Genomic DNA, 19,441 nt, shown 5'->3' with positions numbered 1-19,441 from the left:
CCCACTTGGGTCTCAACACAGCTTGTAGGGGAGATGTGTGGCTGTTCTTTTTTGTTTGTTGGCTGATCTGGCTTAAACACTTAATACTATTACTATTTTTTGAGACAGAGTCTCGTTCTTGTCATTCAGGCTAGAGTGGAGAGTCACGATCTCTGCTCACTGCAACCTCTGCTCTGCCAGGTTCAAGTGATTCTCCTGCCTCAGCCTCCTGAGTAGCTGGGATTACAGGCACCTGCCACCACACCCGGTTAATTTTTGTATTTTTAATAGAAACAGGGGTTTACCATGTTGGCCAGGCTGGTCTCAAATTCCTGACCTCAGGTGATCTGCACACCCCGGCCTCCCAAAGTGCTGGGATCACAGGAGTGAGCCACCGATTCTGGCTATTACTATTATTAGTATTAGAGACAGGGTCCTGTTCTGTCATCCAGAGCTGGAATGCTGTGGTGCCATCTTGGCTCACTGCAGCCTCGACCTCTTGGGCTCCAGCGATCTTCCTACCTTAGCCCCCTGAGTAGCTGGGACTACAGGCATGCCTCTGTAATATATATATATATATATATATATATATATATATATATATATATATTTTTTTTTTTTTTTTTTTGTTAGAAACAGGCTTTAGCCATGTTGCCCAGGCTGGTCTTGAACACCTGAGCTCAAGTGATCTGCCTGCCCCCGCCTCTGAAAGTGCTTACATTACAGGCGTGAGCCACTGCTCCGGGCCTGAAACACTATTATTAAAATTTCTTGCTGGGCGTGTTGGCGCGTGCCTGTAGTCCCAGCTACTCGGGAGGCTGAGGTGGGAGGATCGCTTGAGGCCAGGAGTTCTGGGCTATAGTGCACTATGTCGATAGGGTGTCCGCACTAAGTTTGGCGTCAATACGGTGACCTCCGGGAGCAGGGGACCACCAGGTTGCTTAAGGAGGGGTGAACTGGCCCAGGTCGGAAACGGAGTGGGTCAAAACTCCCATGCTGATCAGTAGTGGGATAAAGCCTGTGAGTAGCCACTGCATTCCAGCCTAGACAACAAAGCGAGACCAGGTCTCTAAATAGATTAATAAATAATTAAACCCACTTATTGGGGTCCAAAGTGGCTCCCGCCGGAGGTCATGGCGCTCGCGAAGGCGAGGTCATCAGTTCAAGGCTAACCTCAGCAACCTCATAAGCTCAAACTGATTGGCAAAAAAAAAAAATAAATAAATAAATAAAATAAAAATAATAAAACCACTTATTTGTAAATAGGTAATATTTGCACATGATAAGTAGAAATCATTTAGTAAACAGTCAACGATGACAGGCTTGCTGTGTTTTTTTCCTTTTTGGCAAACACGTGCTCATTTCCTTGCATTTTGTCTATGGTGGCTTTCTTGCAACAAAGGCAGAGATGAATAGTTGCTACGGAGACTACGTAACAGAAAACATTTTCTATCAGGTCCTTTACAGACGGTTCGATTTTTTTTTTTTTTTTAGTCTTTTACCATTTCAAACAATGTTGCTATGCTATCTTTGTATATATACGTCATTTCGTACATGCGAGCTTCTATAGAATGAATGCCTCTGTGTGGAAATGCTAGTTCTTAGGGTGTCAGCATTTGTCTATTAGGTGTTACCAAATAGCCCTCTGGGGAACTTGAACCAATTTATAATCTTCAGCGAAGCATGCTTGGACCTGTTCCCCACAGCCTCCACTAACCTTGTTAAATTAACATCTTGATACTTGCCAATCCCAGAAGGGAAACACGATGCTCATTGTAGTGTTAATTTGCATTTATCTGATTATGAATAAAGAGCATCTTTTTTTTTTTTTAAGACAGGGCTTTGCCATGTTGGTCAGGCTGGTCTTGAACTCCCGACCTCAGGTGATCCGCCAGCCTTGGCCTCCGAAGTGCTTGGATTACAGGCGTGAGCCACCACGCCCGGCCAAAGGGCATCTTTTCAAGTCTAAAAATCTTAAAAATAAAAACAAACACAAAAAAAACTCCTCCTGAACTCTTCCCGCCCAACAGACTCCAGACTTGCGACCCGGCCGTTGGCACCACGGAGGACTCCGGTGCGGCCGTGGCGGAAAAGGCAGATGTTGCGGACCACTCCCCGCCCCCCAATTCCTTTCAACCAATTCCTTCACAGCCGTGGGCTCCTCCCCGAGTCCGCCTCTGGCCGGCCTGGGTGGAGCGCATGGCCGGTGGGAGGTGCTGAGCCTCTTGAATTATTCCGGTCCCGGAGGAGCAGGAGCTAGAACCGCGCGGGGTCTGAGCAGCCCGCACACCCCGTCCCGCGCCGCGTCTCCGCAGCATGTCGCGCCCCCGCCTGCTGGCCGCGCTGTGCGGCGCGCTGCTCTGCGCCCCCAGCCTGCTCGTCGCCCTGGGTGAGTGGAGCGCGCCGCCCTCTGGCCCTCGCCCTCCTCCCCGCGCCGCTCGGAAGTTCTCCCAGCGCGCTCCCTCCACCTCCACTGTTGACAAACTTAGACAAAGCCCCGGGGACCGGGCCGGGCTGAGGGGCGGCTTCTCCCGCTGCGGCCTGGCGGGACCGGGGGACGCGCCCCTGCAGTCCCTGCGCTGGGGCTTTTGGGCTTGTGCCTTGGGCGGGGACTTGGGACATCGGGTGACAGCCCTGCCGCCCCCAGGGATGCGGCTTACACATAATGACAAAGGAATCCGCTGTGTCGGGCCTCTCTTTTCCCGTCTGAAAAATGAGGCCAGGGCACTGCGTTAGACCTCCGAACCCCTTCCACCTGGGAGATGCTAGGATTCTTGTGTATTGAAGAGTCTTCTCGGGATAACTCTGCCCTGGCAACACCCCGCCAATCTCTGTTGGCTGGACAGTTTATTGGATTTTTTGCGCTCCGTGCCTGGTCACATAAGGGAAGGGCCGGAAAGTCAGTGCAATGGACGCGAGCCCTAACTGGGGCCCAGGAGGGGACACAGAGGCTGCGAGCAACTTGGAAGAGGGCTGCCTGTTGATGGGAGTCTCCTGAGTCCTCTCCCCCGCGGCCTTGGCCGGCTGCTGTATCTTCCCTGGTCCTCCTCCGCCGCTCAGGAGGCTTCCAGCGGCCAGCTGGGCCCCTTGCAGGCTGGGCTTGCGGATGCCCCATGCCCTTCACCGTGGGGCGCTGGGAAAGGAGTGCCCAGGAGGGGATTAGGTGGCCCCTCCATCATTTTCTCATAGAAATGGGATTGACTGAAGCGAGGGAATTAACAGCTGAGCCGCAGCCCTATGTCCTGTGATCTGCCTGACCTCCAGGGCTGGAGCTTCCAGAGTGCTCCAAGCTCCCGGGAACTTGGGAGCTCCTGGCCTTCCCCAGCCACCCTGAAAGACAGCTAGATCTTCACAACTCTTTCTACTCCTCTCTGTAACCTCCAACCTGAACCCTGGCCAAATGTTCCTGGAAAGCCCCCAAAAGAGCAGAGCTCTGAAGTATCGAAGATGTTTTTTTTTTAAACACGGGGTTTTACCATGTTGGTCAGGCTGGTCTTGAACTCCCGACCTCAGGTGATCCGCCCGCCTTGGCCTCCAAAGTGCTTAGATTACAGGCGTGAGCCACCGCCCCTGGCCCCAAAGATGGTTTTATACAGGGTAAGCTGGTCTTTTCCAGAAGGAGGAAACATCGTGGCTACCTTACACAAAGGTAACCTGGCTGGTTAGGGTACACCTTTCACTTTCCTCTTTCCCACTGGACCGTTTTCGCCCTGGAGCAGGGTTGGGAGAGGGCCGGCGCGGTTGGGAGGGGAGGAAGAGTCCATTCCTGACCCAAGCCTCTCTGTGTCAGTGCCGCCCCCTCCTGCCAGGTCAGCGGAGGGATTACCTGCTATTTAAAGCCAATGACTAATAGCTCCTTGGGAGCCACTTTAAGCTCCTCTGGAGGCGGAGCTCTGAGGGCAGATGTCTCATTAATGGTGTTGCCTTCCTTGGAGCAGGGTGAACTCTCCGGGGCTGTGGGATTTCAGGAGGACTCTCCAGCCTTAGATGGGTGACTCTGAGGGGGAGGCAAAAAGATTTCTCATGTCGGGTCGGGTGTGGTGGCTCATGCCTGTAATCCTAGCACTTTGGGAGACTGAAGCAGGTGGATCACCTGAGGTCGGGAGTTTGAGACTAGCCTGACCAACATGGAGAAACCCCGTCTCTACTAAAAATGCAAAATTAGCCAGATGTGGTGGTGCATGCCAGTTACTTGGAAGGCTGAAGCAGGAGAATCCCTTGAACCTAGGAGGCTGTGGTTATGGTGGGCCAAGGTTGCGCCATTGCACTCCAGCCTAGACAATAAAAGCGAAACTTGGTCTCAAAAAAAAAAAAAAAAAAAGATTTCTCATGTCTTACTCCAGATGACAGATTTGGGTGTAGGGTCTGGGGCAGCCCTTCTGGGATGCTATGCTCAGCTAGAGGACCCTTGTTGGGGCCGGCTGACCCACCAGAGTGAAGGGATTGAGGACATGCTCTCCTGTTCCTCCCGTGTTCTCCACTGCCGGGGCTGATAGTGCCTATCTGTCATACAGGTTCCCATCCAGAAGCTCTGGTGGCCTCTCCAGCCCTTGTCCCCTGGTGTCCTGAAATAACCGTTCTCTTTCACTCCTCTGCCCTGACTTCCTCTCTCACCACCCTCTCCTGCTTCCCACCTTCACCCTCTTCAGTGGGATTTCTGCTTTTCAACCAGAGGGACCTAGCTGCAGCTACTGGGAGCTCCCCACTGCAGGGGACTCAGGTCTGCGGGGTGGCCTTTCAGTCTTCTGCATCCGGCAGTTGGAACTGACTTTCCCACCCCCGTCTCACAAGTGAGAATCTGTTTCTTGTTTTTTTCCTCCCCCTGGTGGGCAGTGGGGAGGAGCGTGAAGGAAGGTTAAAAGCCACTGCTCGGCTGGGCACGGTGGCTCAAGCCTGTAATCCCAGCACTTTGGGAGGCCAAGGCGGGTGGATCATGAGGTCAAGAGATCGAGACCATCCTGGTCAACATGGTGAAACCCCGTCTCTACTAAAAATACAAAAAATTAGCTGGGCATGGTGGCGCGTGCCTGTAATCCCAGCTACTCAGGAGGCTGAGGCAGGAGAATTGCCTGAACCCAGGAGGCGGAGGTTGCGGTGAGCCGAGATCGCGCCATTGCACTCCAGCCTGGGTAACAAGAGCAAAACTCCGTGTCAAAAAAAAAAAAAAAAAAAAAGCCACTGCTCTACAGGTTGAAAAACTAACCTTGGATTCTAAAGATCCCTCCCAGTCTGCCCCAGCCTCCAGTCCAGTTGCATCTTTCTGTGCTCCAACATGCCACGCCCTCTGTGCATCTGCTTTTCCTGGAATGTTTTCTCCTCGTTGCCCAGTCTGGCACCCTCATTACTCTGTCTTCTAGACTCAGCTTGAATATCCCCTCCTCTGGGAAACTTCTGTCTCCTCAGCAGAAATCAGGCCTCCAGCGGCCGTCCATGCAGGCTTCTGGAGCGCTGGGCACTCTTTCTCATCTGTGGACCTGCTGGCCTCTTTCCCGTTGGCTTCTTGAGGCCTGCTGCATCTGATTTCTCTGTCACAGGGGCCCAGCGTGGTCACTGGCCCTCCCAGTGTCTCCTGGATGATCATCGTGCTGTTCCTGAGTCAGGGCTGCCATTGGAGGTGACATCTGTGACTCCAACACTTGCCTGAATTGGTGGGCAGAACCTGCTCTGTGGGCCAGGACAGTGCTTTCTTCCACTGCCCCTACCTTTAAGGACTCATGGGCCTCCTTTACAATCAGAGTGTTGCCAAGAGACCTGGCCTGGACCTTGCCTGCCTCTCCATGCCCCAGCTGCCAGCTCTTTCCTCGGTGGGCAGTGGCCCCCAGCACTGCTCCCATCGTCAGCCAACATTTTTTTTTTTTGAGATGGAGTCTCCATCTATTGCCAGGCTGGAGTGCAGTGGCGCGATCTCAGCTCGTTGCAACCTCCGACTCCCTGGTTAAAACTATTCTCCTGCCTCAGCCTCCCGAGTAGCTGGGATTACAGGCAAGCGCCATGACGTCCAGCTAATTTTTGTATTTGTTTGTTTGTTTGTTTGTTTTTGAGACAGAATCTGGCTCTGTCACTCAGGCTGGAGTTCAGTGGTGCGATCTCGGTTCCCTGCAACCTCCACCTCCCGGGTTCAAGTGATTCTCCTGCCTCAGCCTCCCAAGTAGATGGGATTACAGGCACCTGCCACTATGCCCAGCTAATTTTTTGTATTTTTAGTAGAGATGTGTTGGCCAGGCTGGTCTTGAACTCCTGACCTCATGATCCACCTGCCTCGGCCTCCCAAAGTGCTGGGATTACAGGCATGAGCCACAGCCCCCGGTGAGCCAGCAGTTTTCAGGACACTCCCATGCCACTTGGAAAGCTGGGCACTTCCCTTATTTGGGCTGATTTGCCTCCACTTGGACCTCCTTGGCTCTAGCCTGGCTCAGGCTCCATCCAGCAGACTAGGGAAAAGGCAGAGGAAGAGAGAGTGGGCTGAGTTTGAGTGGAGAGTCCTTTTGGGCTGGGCCCATCTGCCACTTCTCATCTCTATCCACAGCTCCTTCCTGATCACCTGCTAACCTTCCCTGTCTCTGTCCCCAGATATCTGTTCCAAAAACCCCTGCCACAACAATGGCTTATGTGAGGAGATTGCCCAGGAAGTTCGAGGGGATGTCTTCCCCGCCTATACCTGCGTGTGTCTTGAGGGATACGTGGGCAGCCACTGTGAGCTGAGTGAGTATCTGGAAGTCCCTGCTGCCTGTTCCTGGCAGGAGACCCTGAGCCACAGCCCTGGTGGCACAGGCCATGTGCTGGTCTGATTCCCTCCTCACTTTCCCCACCCAAGGGGAGCTGGCAAGGCCCCCTCTGGGGAGATCAAGAGAGATCGTGAGAGAGAGAGAGAGAGAGAGAGAGAGAGAGATTGAGAGAGAGAGAGAGAGAGAGAGAGAGAGAGAGATTGAGAGAGAGAGAGAGAGAGAGAGAGAGAGAGAGAGAGAGAGAGAGAAAGACGGAGCCCCAGTTAGACCAACGCGGGAAGAGGGTCCTGCGGTTTCTTCCTTCTGCCTGGCCCTCTTTCCTGGGACCACAGGCCGGGCCTGATGTTGCTGCAGAGGAGTGAGGGGTTGTGGTCACCCTGGAGGTCATGGGAATGTTATTATTGAGTCACCATGAGCCAGACACACAGCATCAGGGTTAAGTTGTGGGGATTTCTCTACCTGAGGGGAAAACAAACACATTCTTAGCCTTTTGGGGCCCAGGGACTCAGTAAATCAGGCTTGGTCTCAGAGTCTGACAGTTCCTGGCCCAAGTTTGACCTGTGGCCTCATCACAGAGCTCGGGGAGGAGGGAGGAGCCTGGCCAGCTGAGCCATCTCTTCGTGGTGAGGTGGTCAGAGGCCCTGCGTGTCCTCGTGTGACCTGACTGGTCATCTCCTTGGCCACAGAATGGCCCGGGTGGGTGCCCACAGTGGTTCCCCTGCTGTCCTTCCTCCGGGCCTAGCTGGAGCCCCTCCCACCCAGGGCTCCCACCCCACCGGGACTCCTCATGGGGTAGGCGGATACCCACATGCAGGCCCAGGGATAGGTAGAGTGGGGGTCCTAAGTTTCCGAACCCAGCAGGTCAGTCTGAGCATCTTGGGTAGGGGGCAGGGGACATCTTGCTCTCCTTCAGGCATATGCGGGGATGGGCTCTGAGATCTGCTGACCTCCAGAAGGAGGGGGTGGGGGGGCTTGAGCCAGCTGGGTGGGAGCAGGGGCCTCGGGAGAAAGCAGGTCAAGTGTGCAGGATGCCTTTTACCTCCCAAGTGGCCCTGGGTCTTGTGCCTTGGGCCCTGGCCTGAGGCCAGGTGTGTTTGAGATCCTGGCGGAAGGGTGTGTATATGGTTTGGGGGATGGGTTGCCAAGGCAGAGCCCTAGGTGGGGCCAGGCGGGCCCACTGCCCCGTGTCCTGGGAGCTGAGGTCACCATGGGTGTGCCTGAGTTGGAATTACCACCCTGACTTCTAGCTTCTGGGCCTGGGATCTGCCCCAGGCTGGGTATGGCTGCGTCCAGGTGGAAGGCAGGGGTGGCTGCAGCAAAGGAACCCCCCAGAGGGGCCGTTGCAGCCCTTCCTTGCCTTTTATGTGGTATGTTTCCTTGCAGCCAACAAGGACCCTGTAGGCCCAAAGAATGCACACTGCACTCCAGGGTGTGAGCGTGGTGGGGTATGGGGATTGTCCTGGAGGCAGACTGGGGTCAAATCTCAGCTCAGCTGGCCAGCTCTGGTCTTGGGGGTAAAACCTAGAAGCAACTATCTGTGAAACCACTTTGCAATGTGTGGATTCATCTCACAGAGCTGAACATGTATTTTGATTCATCAGATGGGAAACACTTTTTGTGTAGAATCTAGGAATGGTTAAGTCAAAGCCCATTGAGGCCGGTGGCTTCACCTCGCGCCTTCCCCTCCCTGCCAGAGCGCGCTAGCACCGAGCTTATCTGCGCCTGTGATGTGGGAGGAAGAATAGGTCTGTCTCTGTGTTCTCTGCTTGGCAGCTGGAAGGCCCAGACACATTATGGGGGGGATCCCCAAGCAATGAGAGAAGCTTGGCCTGTAGGTGGGCCTAGGTTCCTGGGACCGCACTGCTAGAGTGATGGCGAAGGGTGTGGGGTCTCGGCCACGGGCAAGTTCCCAGACAGGGTGAGGGCCCACAGGTGGAAGGCGCAAAGAGGGAAAGCAGAATGGCATTTGTGCTCCACCCAGAGAACTCCTGCCGGTGGGATTCCAGAAAACTCCAGGCAGATTTGCTTCTTTCTTTGTGTTCGGTGCTGGTACTGTTCACTGCCATCCGAGGTAGCCCTTCTTCCAAACCGCCCTCCCCACGAAGCCAGGGGCTGGGCTGTGTCCTGGTGGAGGGGGACACCGGGGAAGAGGGGGTCACACTGGTATTCTGTGCTACCAGTTCAACCCCTGTATGAATGATTAACTGCTGCCAGATGCCCTGTATGAACCAGGCCACCTCCCACAGCCCAGACGGGACCCTGTTTCCCATGAGTGCCAATCACGGCCATCCCCACAGTGCCACCCTGGCTGGGATCCTTTGGTAGCCCTGGATCCCAGCCTCCCATGAGTCTGCCCACCCCTCTGGTCCTCAGCACCCCCTTGCCACCCACCTTTTCTTGGCACCTCCTCCTGGGTACTGCCTGCATTGGCTCTTTGTGGTCTTTGTTCTGAGTGAAGCTCTGAGGTTCTCTCTGGCTCTGGGGCCTAGGCAGAAGCCATATAGTCTTATTTTCTTGTCTGCTGGGTCCCAGCTGGGCCTGGGAACCAGCAGGGGGTGGCCACCTGACTGCCATCTCCCTCCCCTCAGAGTGCGCCGAGCCGCTGGGCATGGAGAATGGGAACATTGCCAACTCACAGATCACCGCCTCATCTGTGCGCGTGACCTTCTTGGGTGTGCAGCACTGGGTCCCGGAGCTGGCCCGTCTTAACCGGGCTGGCATGGTTAACGCCTGGACCCCCAGCAGTAATGATGACAGCCCCTGGATCCAGGTATACAAGGGATGGCCTTGGGGTGGGTGATGGAGAGAAGGCTCGAGGTGTGTTCCTGCATTTTGGGGTTACCACGGGAGGGTTCAGGTTCATTGTGGGTCCAGGTGGTAAGGTAGCAGGTTCCCACGGATGAAGTGTCTGTAGGTGGATGGCATCCCTGGGGGAACCTGGTGCGGGGCCGGGGCGGGGGGCGGGGGGGGAGCCGGCCCCAGGCTGCGGAGGAGGTGTTTGTGCTGGATGAGGCCTCTGGAGGCCTGGGATGAAGGAGAAGGCCCTTTGTGAGGGCAGTGTGCTCAGCTGCCCCCCTCTGTTTTGCTTGGGTTTTCCCCCACCTGGTTGGGGGAGTGAAGGGGTGGGTCTGCTTGGATCTTGAGTGGAAAGAGCCCAGGAGATAAGGGTGCCATCTCTCCTGCCCCGAGTCCAGGTGAACCTGCTGCGGAGGATGTGGGTAGCAGGTGTGGTGACACAGGGTGCCAGCCGCTTGGCTAATCATGAGTACCTGAAGACCTTCGAGGTGGCCTACAGCCTTAATGGACATGACTTTGATTTCATCCATGATGTTAATCAAAAACACAAGGTAGGTCTTATTGGGGCCTGAAAGAGAAGGGCTGTGGTCCACACCCTCTAGGGTACTAGGACTGACAGAGGGCCCCCAGTGAGGCCAGAGAATGCTGGGTGATTGGCCATGATGAGGGTCTTTTGGGTGCATCTTGGTTTCTAGAAATTGGGAACCCCAGATATGTCCGTGTTCTGTGGTTTATAAGCAATAGTTCCACTTTATAGATGAGAATAACGAGACTCAAAATGGTGCCATGACCTGGTGGTGGAGCTGGGTTTCATTCTGAGCCTTCAGGGGTACATGTACAGTTGTATAGGTTGTACACTGCTCAGGGATGTCATTACGAAGTGGGGACCATTCACAGTACAGTCATTGTACCTTTGTGGTACTCTGTCAGAAAATTGTCATAATAAACTATTTGAGAAAAAAGTGTCTTTTCCTAATTTGCAAAGAGGCACCCTGTAGGTTACAGGTGACCTGTGTCAACTGGTAGCGGTTTATATTCAGGCTCCATGATGATTAAGGAAGCTGATATGAGAATCTGTGTGGAGGGCTGTGGGGTGGCCAAAAGAGAAGCTGCTGTGTGAGCCCCTGGTGGTTCTTCCAAGCCCTGCTCACCCTCCCAGCCCCACCTCTGCCTCCCAGGTTTGAAGAGGAAGATAAGGTAAACCCAGGGCGGGGACTGCCCAGATGGGCCCACTTCAGCCTTGTCTCTTCCCTCCTAGGAGTTTACAGGTAACTGGAACAAAAACACGGTGCACATCAACCTGTTTGAGACCCCTGTGGAGGCTCAGTACGTGAGGTTGTACCCCACAAGCTGCTACACAGCTTGTACTCTGCGCTTTGAGCTACTGGGCTGTGAATTGAACGGTGAGTGCTGGGGTTGTGGGTAGGGGGCGCTGTGGGCCAATCCTGGGAGGTGGTCCTCCCTGCTGCCTCTTTTCTCAGCCAAACTGAACTTCGTAGGGCAGCAGCAAGGCCCGGAGACCAGGCTTCCCTCGGGAAACGCACTCTAGGGGTTCACCTGGCCATAGCAGTCCCGCCCAGATATTTGCTGCCTGCCAACCCGTGACCCGGGGCATTCTGGTTGATAGAGAAAAAGATACCCGTTTTTGAAGGATTTTCACTTTCTCTGGTTGGCTCCTGTCCTGTAGCTTCTAGAACACGTAGCGTTAGGTGTGTTTTGCAGATGTCAGTTTTACAAGGGCAGAGAATTTGTCCGTTTTGTTTGCTTCGGTATTCCCAATGCCTAGAATGGCTTCTGGTTCATAGGTACTTAACAAATATTTGATGAATGAGTAAATGAATGAATGAGGGAGTGGGGCCCGGATGCATGATTTATTAAGGGTGCACATCTGGTAGCTATTAAGACTTGGTCTAGATCTCCGGGCTCCCGGTCCCCCCAACCAGAGCTTTCCCTGCCAAACTCTGAGTCTGCACTCCAGAGAGATGGAGGGGCTTCTACTGCTGCCTTCTTCAGAGAGACTCCCAGGTGGAGAGCTGGGGGGACCAGGAAAGGACAGATTTCTTCAGAGCCAGGAGACAGCCTTGGCGAGCTCAGGGTGTATGTAGGGTTTGGGCTGACACATTCATTGTCTCAGCCCAGCTCAACCAGCTTTTCTTTTTGAGGTCTGGGTATTTCTCTAACTTTGTAGCCACAGGGCCACCTGCTGGCCATCAGTGGAACTGTAGGGCTGGCTAAGCAGAGCTGCAGAGTGGAGGTTCTTATCTTACCCACTGTTCTTATCTTACCCAAATGTGCCCTCCGGCACCCCATTTTCCCCTCTGTGACTCCTCTTCCTGTCGTCTCATTTCAGACACCACCCAAATACCCCTCAGAGCTGAGTTAAGTGCCTGGCTGTGTTTAGTGTTTTTTTTTTTGTTTGTTTGTTTGTTTTTTAAATTTTTTATTGGATTTTAGGTTTTGGGGTACATGAGCGGAGCATGCAAGACAGTTGCGTAGGTACACACATGGCAGTGTGCTTTGCTTTCCTTTTCCCCTTCACCCACATTTGGCATTTCTCCCCAGGCTATCCCTCCCCACCTCCCCCTGTGTTTAGTGTTTTTAGTATGAACTTAGGTATTTGCTTCCTCCACTGGGAATGCTCCTTGTGAGGCTTATTGTTTCAATGGGGAGTATAAGACTTCGCCTTCTTCTAGAAGGAAATATAGCCTACTGGGAAAGGACAGAGCCAGGTCCGTGTGCCTCTCCCTGGAGTCCCTGCCACTTGCTGTTTTGGCTTGAAGCCTTTGGCCATTGAAGTTGCCTGCGTTCCGGCATGGCTGGGCACCCCCCAACCCGCTCCGGGCCAAGAGAGGCTGAGCCTTGCAAACCAAGAAAGCCCAGTTGTCTCGTCTGCTTCCTTCAGGGTCTGGACCACTCCTTTCCCTATAGGCACTCCAGTGGGCTGGAAAGTGCTGGTGCACGTGTGCACGTGAGTGGGTGGGGCTGAGATCTGGGTGTACCCGGGACTCCAGGAGGGATTCCTCTTTGCAGGGATGGTGCCTTTGGCGCATTAGTTATTTAATTCAATTGATGTTTATTAAGATATTGATTAGGCCCCTTCTGGATACCTGGCTCTAGGGAATGATTCCTTCACCTCGTGGAATTTGCATTGTAGCTGTAGACAAGGCAGACAAGGAGCAGATAAAAGGACAGTCAGAGAGCCTTCACAGCTCTGAAGAAAAGCTAGAGGGTGATGAGATGACCATGACTTGGGGTGAGGGGAGGGAGCAAGACAAGGACTGCTCTGCTCAGAGAAGGGAAGGCCTTTGACTGGGGGCCTGAATGATGGAGAGCGAGGCACAGGAAGAACTTACAAAAGCATGGTAGGTGAGGAATTGGTAAGTGCAAAGGCCTCAGGGCATGTCAAAGGGCGCAAGGAAGGCCAGTGGGGCTGGAGACCAGAGAGTGTGGGGCAGCTTGATGGATGAAGAGCCCCAGGGACCAGCAGTGTCATCACCTGGGAACTTCTTAGAAATGCAGGCTGAGGCTGAGCACAGTGGTTCACACCTGGAATCCCAGCACTTTGGGAGGCCAAGGCGGGTGGACCACCTGAGGTCAGGAGTTCAAGACCAGCCTGACCAACGGGGCAAAACCCAGACTCTACTTAAAAAACCATAAACATTAGCCAGGAGTGGTGGTGGGCGCCTATAATCCCAGCCACTAGGAAGGCTGAGGCAGGACAATTGTTTGAACCTGGCCAGGAGGCGGAGGTTGCAGTGAGCCAAGATCGTGCGACTGCGCTTCAGCCTATGTGACAGAGTGAGACTCCATCTCAAAAAAACACACAAAAAAAGAAGTGCAGAGTGAAATCCCCAGCCTAGAGTTGCTGAAACAACCTTTTTTTTTTTTTTTTTTTTTTTGAGATGGAGTCTCCTCCGTCTCCTGGGTTCAAGCCTTCCAAGTAGCTGGGATTATGGGCACCCGCCACCATGCTGGTCTAATTTTTGTATTTTTAGTAGGGATGAGGTGTCACCTTCTTGGCCAGGCTGGTCTTGAACTCCTGACCTTGTGATTCACCCGCCTCAGCCTCCCAAAGTGGCACGAGCCACTGTGCCTGGTGAAAGAGTATTTTTTAAATAAGATCCCAGGTGATCTGTGAGAATTATTTCCTAGTATCTCATTTTATAGATGGGGAGACTGAAACCCAGAGAGAAGAAGGGATTTCCTAGAGTGAGGGAGCTGAAAGCCCTGCCCTGCCCTGCCCTGCCCTGGTGCCCCTCCCAACTGCAATTTACCAGGAAGGCTGTCTGACTTCTTGGGAGGTTGGGAGTGAGCCGGGTATGATGCATAGAGGGCTCTGCATTGAGCACATTGTGCAGGATTAATGTTCTCTGCAAAGCTGCCCAGGTGTTAGCCTGCCTCAGGCCTCTCCTCTTCCGGAGCCAAGGGACAGCCAGCTCCCAGCCAGGTAGCCTCTCTTTGAGGGGAAGGTGGTGGTTCCCTGGTGCACCACCATCAGGAGGAGGTCTCCTTGGCAGGCAATTGTCAACACACCCTGGAGGCAAATGTCTGGAGTGGTAAGGGTGCAGGTGTCTGGGGGCAGTGATAGAACTTAGCTGGCTCCCAGATGGATCCCTTTGGGGGACTGCCTTTTCCCATTTCCCAGAGGGATAGATACCGTGGAGTGAGGATTCTTCCGGGTGGGAGACACCCCCATCATTCTCTTGGGAGTTGTATCTCCTGCCCACCCCCAACTGTTCTATCCAGATGCAGGTGCAGATGGGAGTGCAAGGCAGCCGGGCACATTCCCGAGTGTTTGGGGCAGGGCTGAGTGAAACAAAGGCCAGCTTTCTGGGCCAGCCCTCACAGGCCCGTGTGACCCAAGACATTTGCGTGTGCAAAGTGTGCCCTCTGGGAGGCACTTAGTTGGGTGCTTTCTGGAGAATTGAAGTGGAGATGCTCCTGAGCCCCAGGACTTGTCTGATTTCTCTAACTTCCAGCTGCTGGAGGGCAGGGAGGTTGTCCTGTTCATCACTGGGTGGCCACCAGGCAGTTCTTCATCAGCCAGGCGGGATGTGTGGATGGTAGAGCTGATGTCATAGTGTGGCATTAGGCGTTTATGAGTGACTTGGCGTGAGGCTTCATGTCTTTCTCTTTTCTCATCTGTAGAATGGGCTTACTAATTTCTACTTCATTTAGTGGGGTTTTTTTTTTTTGGTGGCAGGTTAAATGACTGAATTAAGCACTGAATAAACAAGGAGGTTGTTATTAACATAGATAGCAGCTGTGCCATGGGATGGTGGGGGGCAGTGCTGTGAGCCCAGAAGAGGAAAAATCCTGGCCAAGTGAAGTAGTCAGGGCAGGCTTCTTGGAGGAGGTGTCTCACAAGTCAGGCATGAAGAAGGGCAGAAGGTGGTGGAGCAGGGGCTTCCCTGGTGCAGAGGGAGAAGGATGGTGAGTGGGAGGTCTTGGGTGATCTATAAAGAACTGAGCCCAGCTGGCTGAGGTGAGGCGCTGGTGGGGCCGGCAGTGAAGAAAAGCACAGTTGGCCCTGCAAGGCAGATGGAGCTGCTTTCTGTTGTCCAAGAGCGTGCCGGGGGCTGCTCCGGATCCACAGAGTGGATTCTGTTTCATCGCCTTGCACTCCCACCCCTGGGGGCTGTGGATCCCAGATACAGATGACAGCCCATCTTGCTGGCAGGATGCCACCATCCCCTGGGCCTGAAGAATAACAGCATCCCAGACAAGCAGATCACGGCCTCCAGCAGCTACAAGACCTGGGGCTTGCACCTCTTCAGCTGGAACCCCTCCTATGCGCGGCTGGACAAGCAGGGCAACTTCAACGCCTGGGTGGCGGGGAGCTACGACAACGATCAGTGGCTGCAGGTGGGTCAGCCCTGCCTGAGACGCAGGGATGGGGTTGGGTGGGATAAGGCTGGGCTGCCAGATCTCTGACCTCTCGCCAGCCCAGGCTCTGCTCCCCGAAGAGTTCTAGAAAAGCCGTGTTTTTCTTTCTTCTTCCCACCTGTACCCCTGTCTCCTGATCCTGCTTCCACCAAGGTGGAGAAAGTGTGTGTGTATGTGTGTGTGTGAATGTGTGTATGTGTGTTTTGGTGTGTGTGTGTGTGTGTGAGAGATGTGTGTGTGTATATGAGTGTGTAAGTATAAATGTGTATGTGTGTGTTTGTGTGTGAATGTGTGTGTGTATGTGTATATGTATATGTGTGTGTGTGTGTCTGTGTATATATGTGTGTTTCTGTGTGTGTGATGTGTGTGTATATGTGCATATGTGTGTTTGTGTGTGTGTCTGTGTCTGTGTATATGTATGTATATGTGTGTATATATGTGTGTTTATGTGTGCGTCTGTGTCTGTGTGTATATGTATGTGTGTGTATGTGTGTGTTTGTATGTGTGTGATGTGTGTGTATATGTGTGTGTTTGTGTATGTGTTTCTGTGTGTGTGGTGTGTGTATATATGTGTGTGTATGTTTCTCTGTGTGTGATGTGTGTATATATGTGTGTGTGTCTGTGTATATGTATGTGTATGTGTGTGTATGTGTGTCTGTGTATATGTATGTGTGTACGTGTGTGTTTGTGTGTGATGTGTGTGTATATGTGTGTTTGTGTATGTGTTTCTGTGTGTTGATTGTGTGTTTGTGTATGTTTCTCTGTGTGTGATGTGTGTGTATATGTGTGTTTGTGTGTATGTATATGGGTGTATGTGTGTGTATGTGTGTATATGTATGTGTGTGTATGTGTTTGTGTGTGTATGTGTTTCTGTGTATGTGTGATGTGTGTGTGTGTGTTTGTATATGTGTGTGTGTGAGTGTGTGTGTGTGTGTATACACAGGAGGAGAGCCACTCCTTGGGCTGCACAGGGTTGACAAGGCTCAGCCTGTGGACAGCAGGGTGGAGGCAGAAGAGGGAGCCATGACCCAGGCATCTTGGGGCCTCTCCCCTTGAGCACAGCGTACATATTCTCTGACTCAGTGTCTAAGAAGCCACCATGGGACAGCCCTTGTATGTCATTGAAACTGGGAAACAAAAGAGTCATGAAAACCAGGGCTGGTTTTGTAGATGCGGAAATGGAGCTGGCAGGACGGTGCTCTGCCCAGTGCCCACCTGCTGGCTGGCAGTGAGTTGGGTTGACACCCGGATGTAGGGGAATTGGCGTGTCCAGTTGCAGCTGGCAGGCTCTCCAGGGAGGTGAGGGACTGGGGACAGGAGGCCCGGCTCAGGGCTCCATGGAGCCGCCTGCCTGGGGACACCCTCAGGACCAGTGTCAGCCTGTGGGCAGCACTGCAGGGAGCCTCCAGAGCGGCTCATGCCCCTCCAGGCTGCGGCCTTTCCCGTCCCTCTTCCCATCACACTGCAGTGCAGGTCTCAGGGAGGGGATGGTGTGGGGTTGGCCAGGGCCCAGACTCTGAGCTCCATAGCAGTGAGGTGCCTGACATAAATAATAGCAACTATGGCAAAGTAGGTGCTATTATTTCTGCCCCCTTTTTATTTTATGAGACAGAGTCTTGCTGTATCAACCAGTCTGGAGTGCAGTGGGGCAATCTCAGCTCACTGCAACCTCTGCCTCCTGGGTTCAAGCCATTCTCCTGCCTCAGCCTCCCTAGTAGCTGGGATTACAGGCACCTGCCATCATGTCCAGCTAATTTTTTGTATTTTTAGTAGACCTGGGGTTTCACCATGTTGGCCAGGCTGGTCTCGAACTCCTGACCTCAGGTGATCCACCCACCCTGGCTTCCCAAAGTGTTGGAATTACAGGTGTGAGCCACCGCATCTAGCCTTATGCCCATTTTATAACTGAGGAAACTGAGGCTCAGCCAAGTAGCTTTTTTTCAAAACTAGCATTCATGCCTCAGTGTGTCTGCCTCTTTTCACCTAACTGGAGATGGTCCAAACAGAGAAAATGTGATTGGTTTCTTCTGTAGGTGGACCTGGGCTCCCCAAAGCAGATGACGGGCATCATCACCCAGGGGGTCCGTAACTTTGGCTCCATCCAGTTTGTGGCATCCTACAAGGTGGCCTACAGTAATGACAGCATGAATTGGACTGAGTACCAGGACCGCAGGACTGGCCGCAGCAAGGTGGGTGTTTGTCTAGCTGCCCACCCCTCGCCATGCCTTCATCACTTTCCTGGGAGTCTGGCCTGGGGCTCTGAGGGGAGCGGCTTGGCTCTGGGGTCCTCTGGGGTCCTCCTGACAGCCCCTCTGCCTCTAGATCTTCCCTGGCAACTGGGACAACCACTCCCACAAGAAGAACCTGTTTGAGACGCCCGTCGTGGCTCGCTACGTGCGCGTACTGCCGGTGGCCTGGCACAACCGCGTCGCCCTGCGCCTGGAGCTGCTGGGCTGTTAGTGGCCACCTGCCCCCCAGGTCCTCCTGCTTTCTGCCGGCCTGCAGCCTCCTGCCTCCTCAGCCCCTTTAAATCAGCATGGGGCTGGGGACTGGGGAGGGGATGGTGTTCATAGGCAGTGTGGTCACCCCTCCCTCCCTCTTCTTCACCCTTCACCTCCCATGGGTCCTGGCCCCAGCCCCTAATACCTAGCCCCTAACCCCCAGCCCCTAATCCCCAGCCCCTAACCCTCAGCCCCTAACCATCAGCCCCTAACCCTTAGTCCTTAACCCCCAGCCCCTAACCCTCAGCCCCTAAACCCCAGCCCTCACTGTCCTGTTTTCTTAGGCACCGAGGGAGCTGAGTAGATCTGGGACTGACAGGGAAGGGCAAAGTAGGGCGTGTGGTTTCCCTGCCCCTGTCCAGACCCCTGATCCCAGTCATGTGTGTCTCTGCTCTCCTAGCCCCTCTCCCACACATTGCATTCCCATGGTGACCTCAAGAAAGGCCCACAAGTGCCAGGCTGGAGATGATAGCCTCTTGCCCGTCAGCCCTGAGGTACCATGTGGCCACAACTGCTGTTGCCCCCTGCCCCCAAGACACTTCCCCTTGTCTCCCTGGAGACCTCTCTTGTCGCTTGTCCTGAAGCCCAGTGAGATAGAAGGGGGTGGGGCAGGTCTACGGGGAGATAAGGGAGTGAGGTCAGAGGAGGGTGCAGGCCAGCAGGGTGGGCATTCGGGACCCTTGGTGCTGGCTCTTCACCCCAGAGGACACAGGCAGCTTCCAAAATATATTTATCTTTTTCACGGAACTCTTGGTGTGGTTCGTTCTTGTTTCATGGGAATGGGATTTAATTTGTGCTGGTTTCCCCACCCCCCGACCTGTGGTCCTCCCTGAGTCCCGGCTTGCTTTGTGTTACCTGCCTGACTACAGATAGCTTCATAGCAGGTGGTGGGTGACTGTGGTCCATGGTGGCCTGGAGGGAGTCAGGTCCTCAAAGCCTTACTTTCCTTCTTCCCTCTGCTTTCTACCTCCATGCCTGTCTGGCCCTGGGACCCACAGCTGCTGCCTGGTCAGGGGCCCAGCGAGCACCTGGCAGATGCTGTCTCCTGAATGCCTTGCTCCCTTCCTTCCAGGAAGACAGGCCAGGCTGGGCCAGCTGGTTTTCCCCTTCAGCAGTTTCCATTCTCTCTGCAACTGGAGTGGGGCTGGAGAAACTATTAGAAATCCAGTGAACCTGCGCGCCTTCAAAACTGTGGGAGTTTCTAGGGTGGGTGCAGTGTGGGACTGGAGGCGGGGCCGGGGCTCTGCCAAGTGTGCACGAGGCCTCCTGGCTGAACACACACTGGTTCCTGGTAGGCCACTGGCGTGTGTGCTCTAGGGGTACCCTCACTGCTCTCCCCTGTGTGGGGGCCATCAAGAAGTCAGGGTGGGCCGAGCAGGCCAGCGTCCTGCTGATCTGGGAGGGTGACTTGCAGTCAGAGGCTTGACTAGCTTGGGAAGAGGTGTAGAAAAAGCCACCCTTGTTTTCAAGGTGAATTTTCCCAAACTTTGGGAGCTGTCCTGTGCTCTGCAGGCAGGGGGTGCTTCTGAGCAACAGGAGGTGGGGTGCCTCTGA

At 54.0% G+C, this 19,441-nt stretch overlaps 1 protein-coding gene across 2 annotated transcripts; it reads left to right on the top strand.

Annotated features, from left to right (window-relative positions):
• Nucleotides 1–2,211: 2,211 nt before the first annotated feature.
• On the top strand, nucleotides 2,212–18,634 carry MFGE8 (milk fat globule EGF and factor V/VIII domain containing). 2 transcript variants are annotated; one of them, XM_035303756.3, is made up of 8 exons: nucleotides 2,212–2,368; nucleotides 6,550–6,681; nucleotides 9,293–9,474; nucleotides 9,899–10,051; nucleotides 10,759–10,903; nucleotides 15,181–15,365; nucleotides 17,420–17,575; nucleotides 17,709–18,634. In XM_035303756.3, the coding sequence occupies exons 1-8, from the start codon at nucleotides 2,296–2,298 to the stop codon at nucleotides 17,844–17,846; spliced, it is 1,164 nt and encodes a 387-aa protein (XP_035159647.2). In that variant the 5' UTR covers nucleotides 2,212–2,295; the 3' UTR covers nucleotides 17,847–18,634. The 2 variants fall into 2 exon arrangements, with proteins under 2 accessions (XP_035159647.2, XP_035159648.2); XM_035303757.3 differs by lacking the exon at nucleotides 6,550–6,681.
• The last annotated feature ends 807 nt before the right edge of the window (nucleotides 18,635–19,441 follow it).

This window comes from Callithrix jacchus, chromosome 6, assembly GCF_049354715.1.
Source record: "Callithrix jacchus isolate 240 chromosome 6, calJac240_pri, whole genome shotgun sequence".
Taxonomy (NCBI): domain Eukaryota; kingdom Metazoa; phylum Chordata; class Mammalia; order Primates; family Cebidae; genus Callithrix; species Callithrix jacchus.
The sequence above is the reverse complement of the archived record's forward strand: the minus strand, read 5'-3'. Positions and strand labels throughout refer to the sequence as shown.

Coding starts and splice junctions, on each gene's coding strand:
- MFGE8 (XM_035303756.3), top strand. CDS start 2,296: ATGTCGCGCCCCCGCCTGCTGGCCGCGCTGTGCGGCGCGCTGCTCTGC. Junction 9,475..9,898: donor ATGACAGCCCCTGGATCCAG/GTATACAAGGGA, acceptor CCCCGAGTCCAG/GTGAACCTGCTGCGGAGGAT. Junction 10,904..15,180: donor ACTGGGCTGTGAATTGAACG/GTGAGTGCTGGG, acceptor TCTTGCTGGCAG/GATGCCACCATCCCCTGGGC.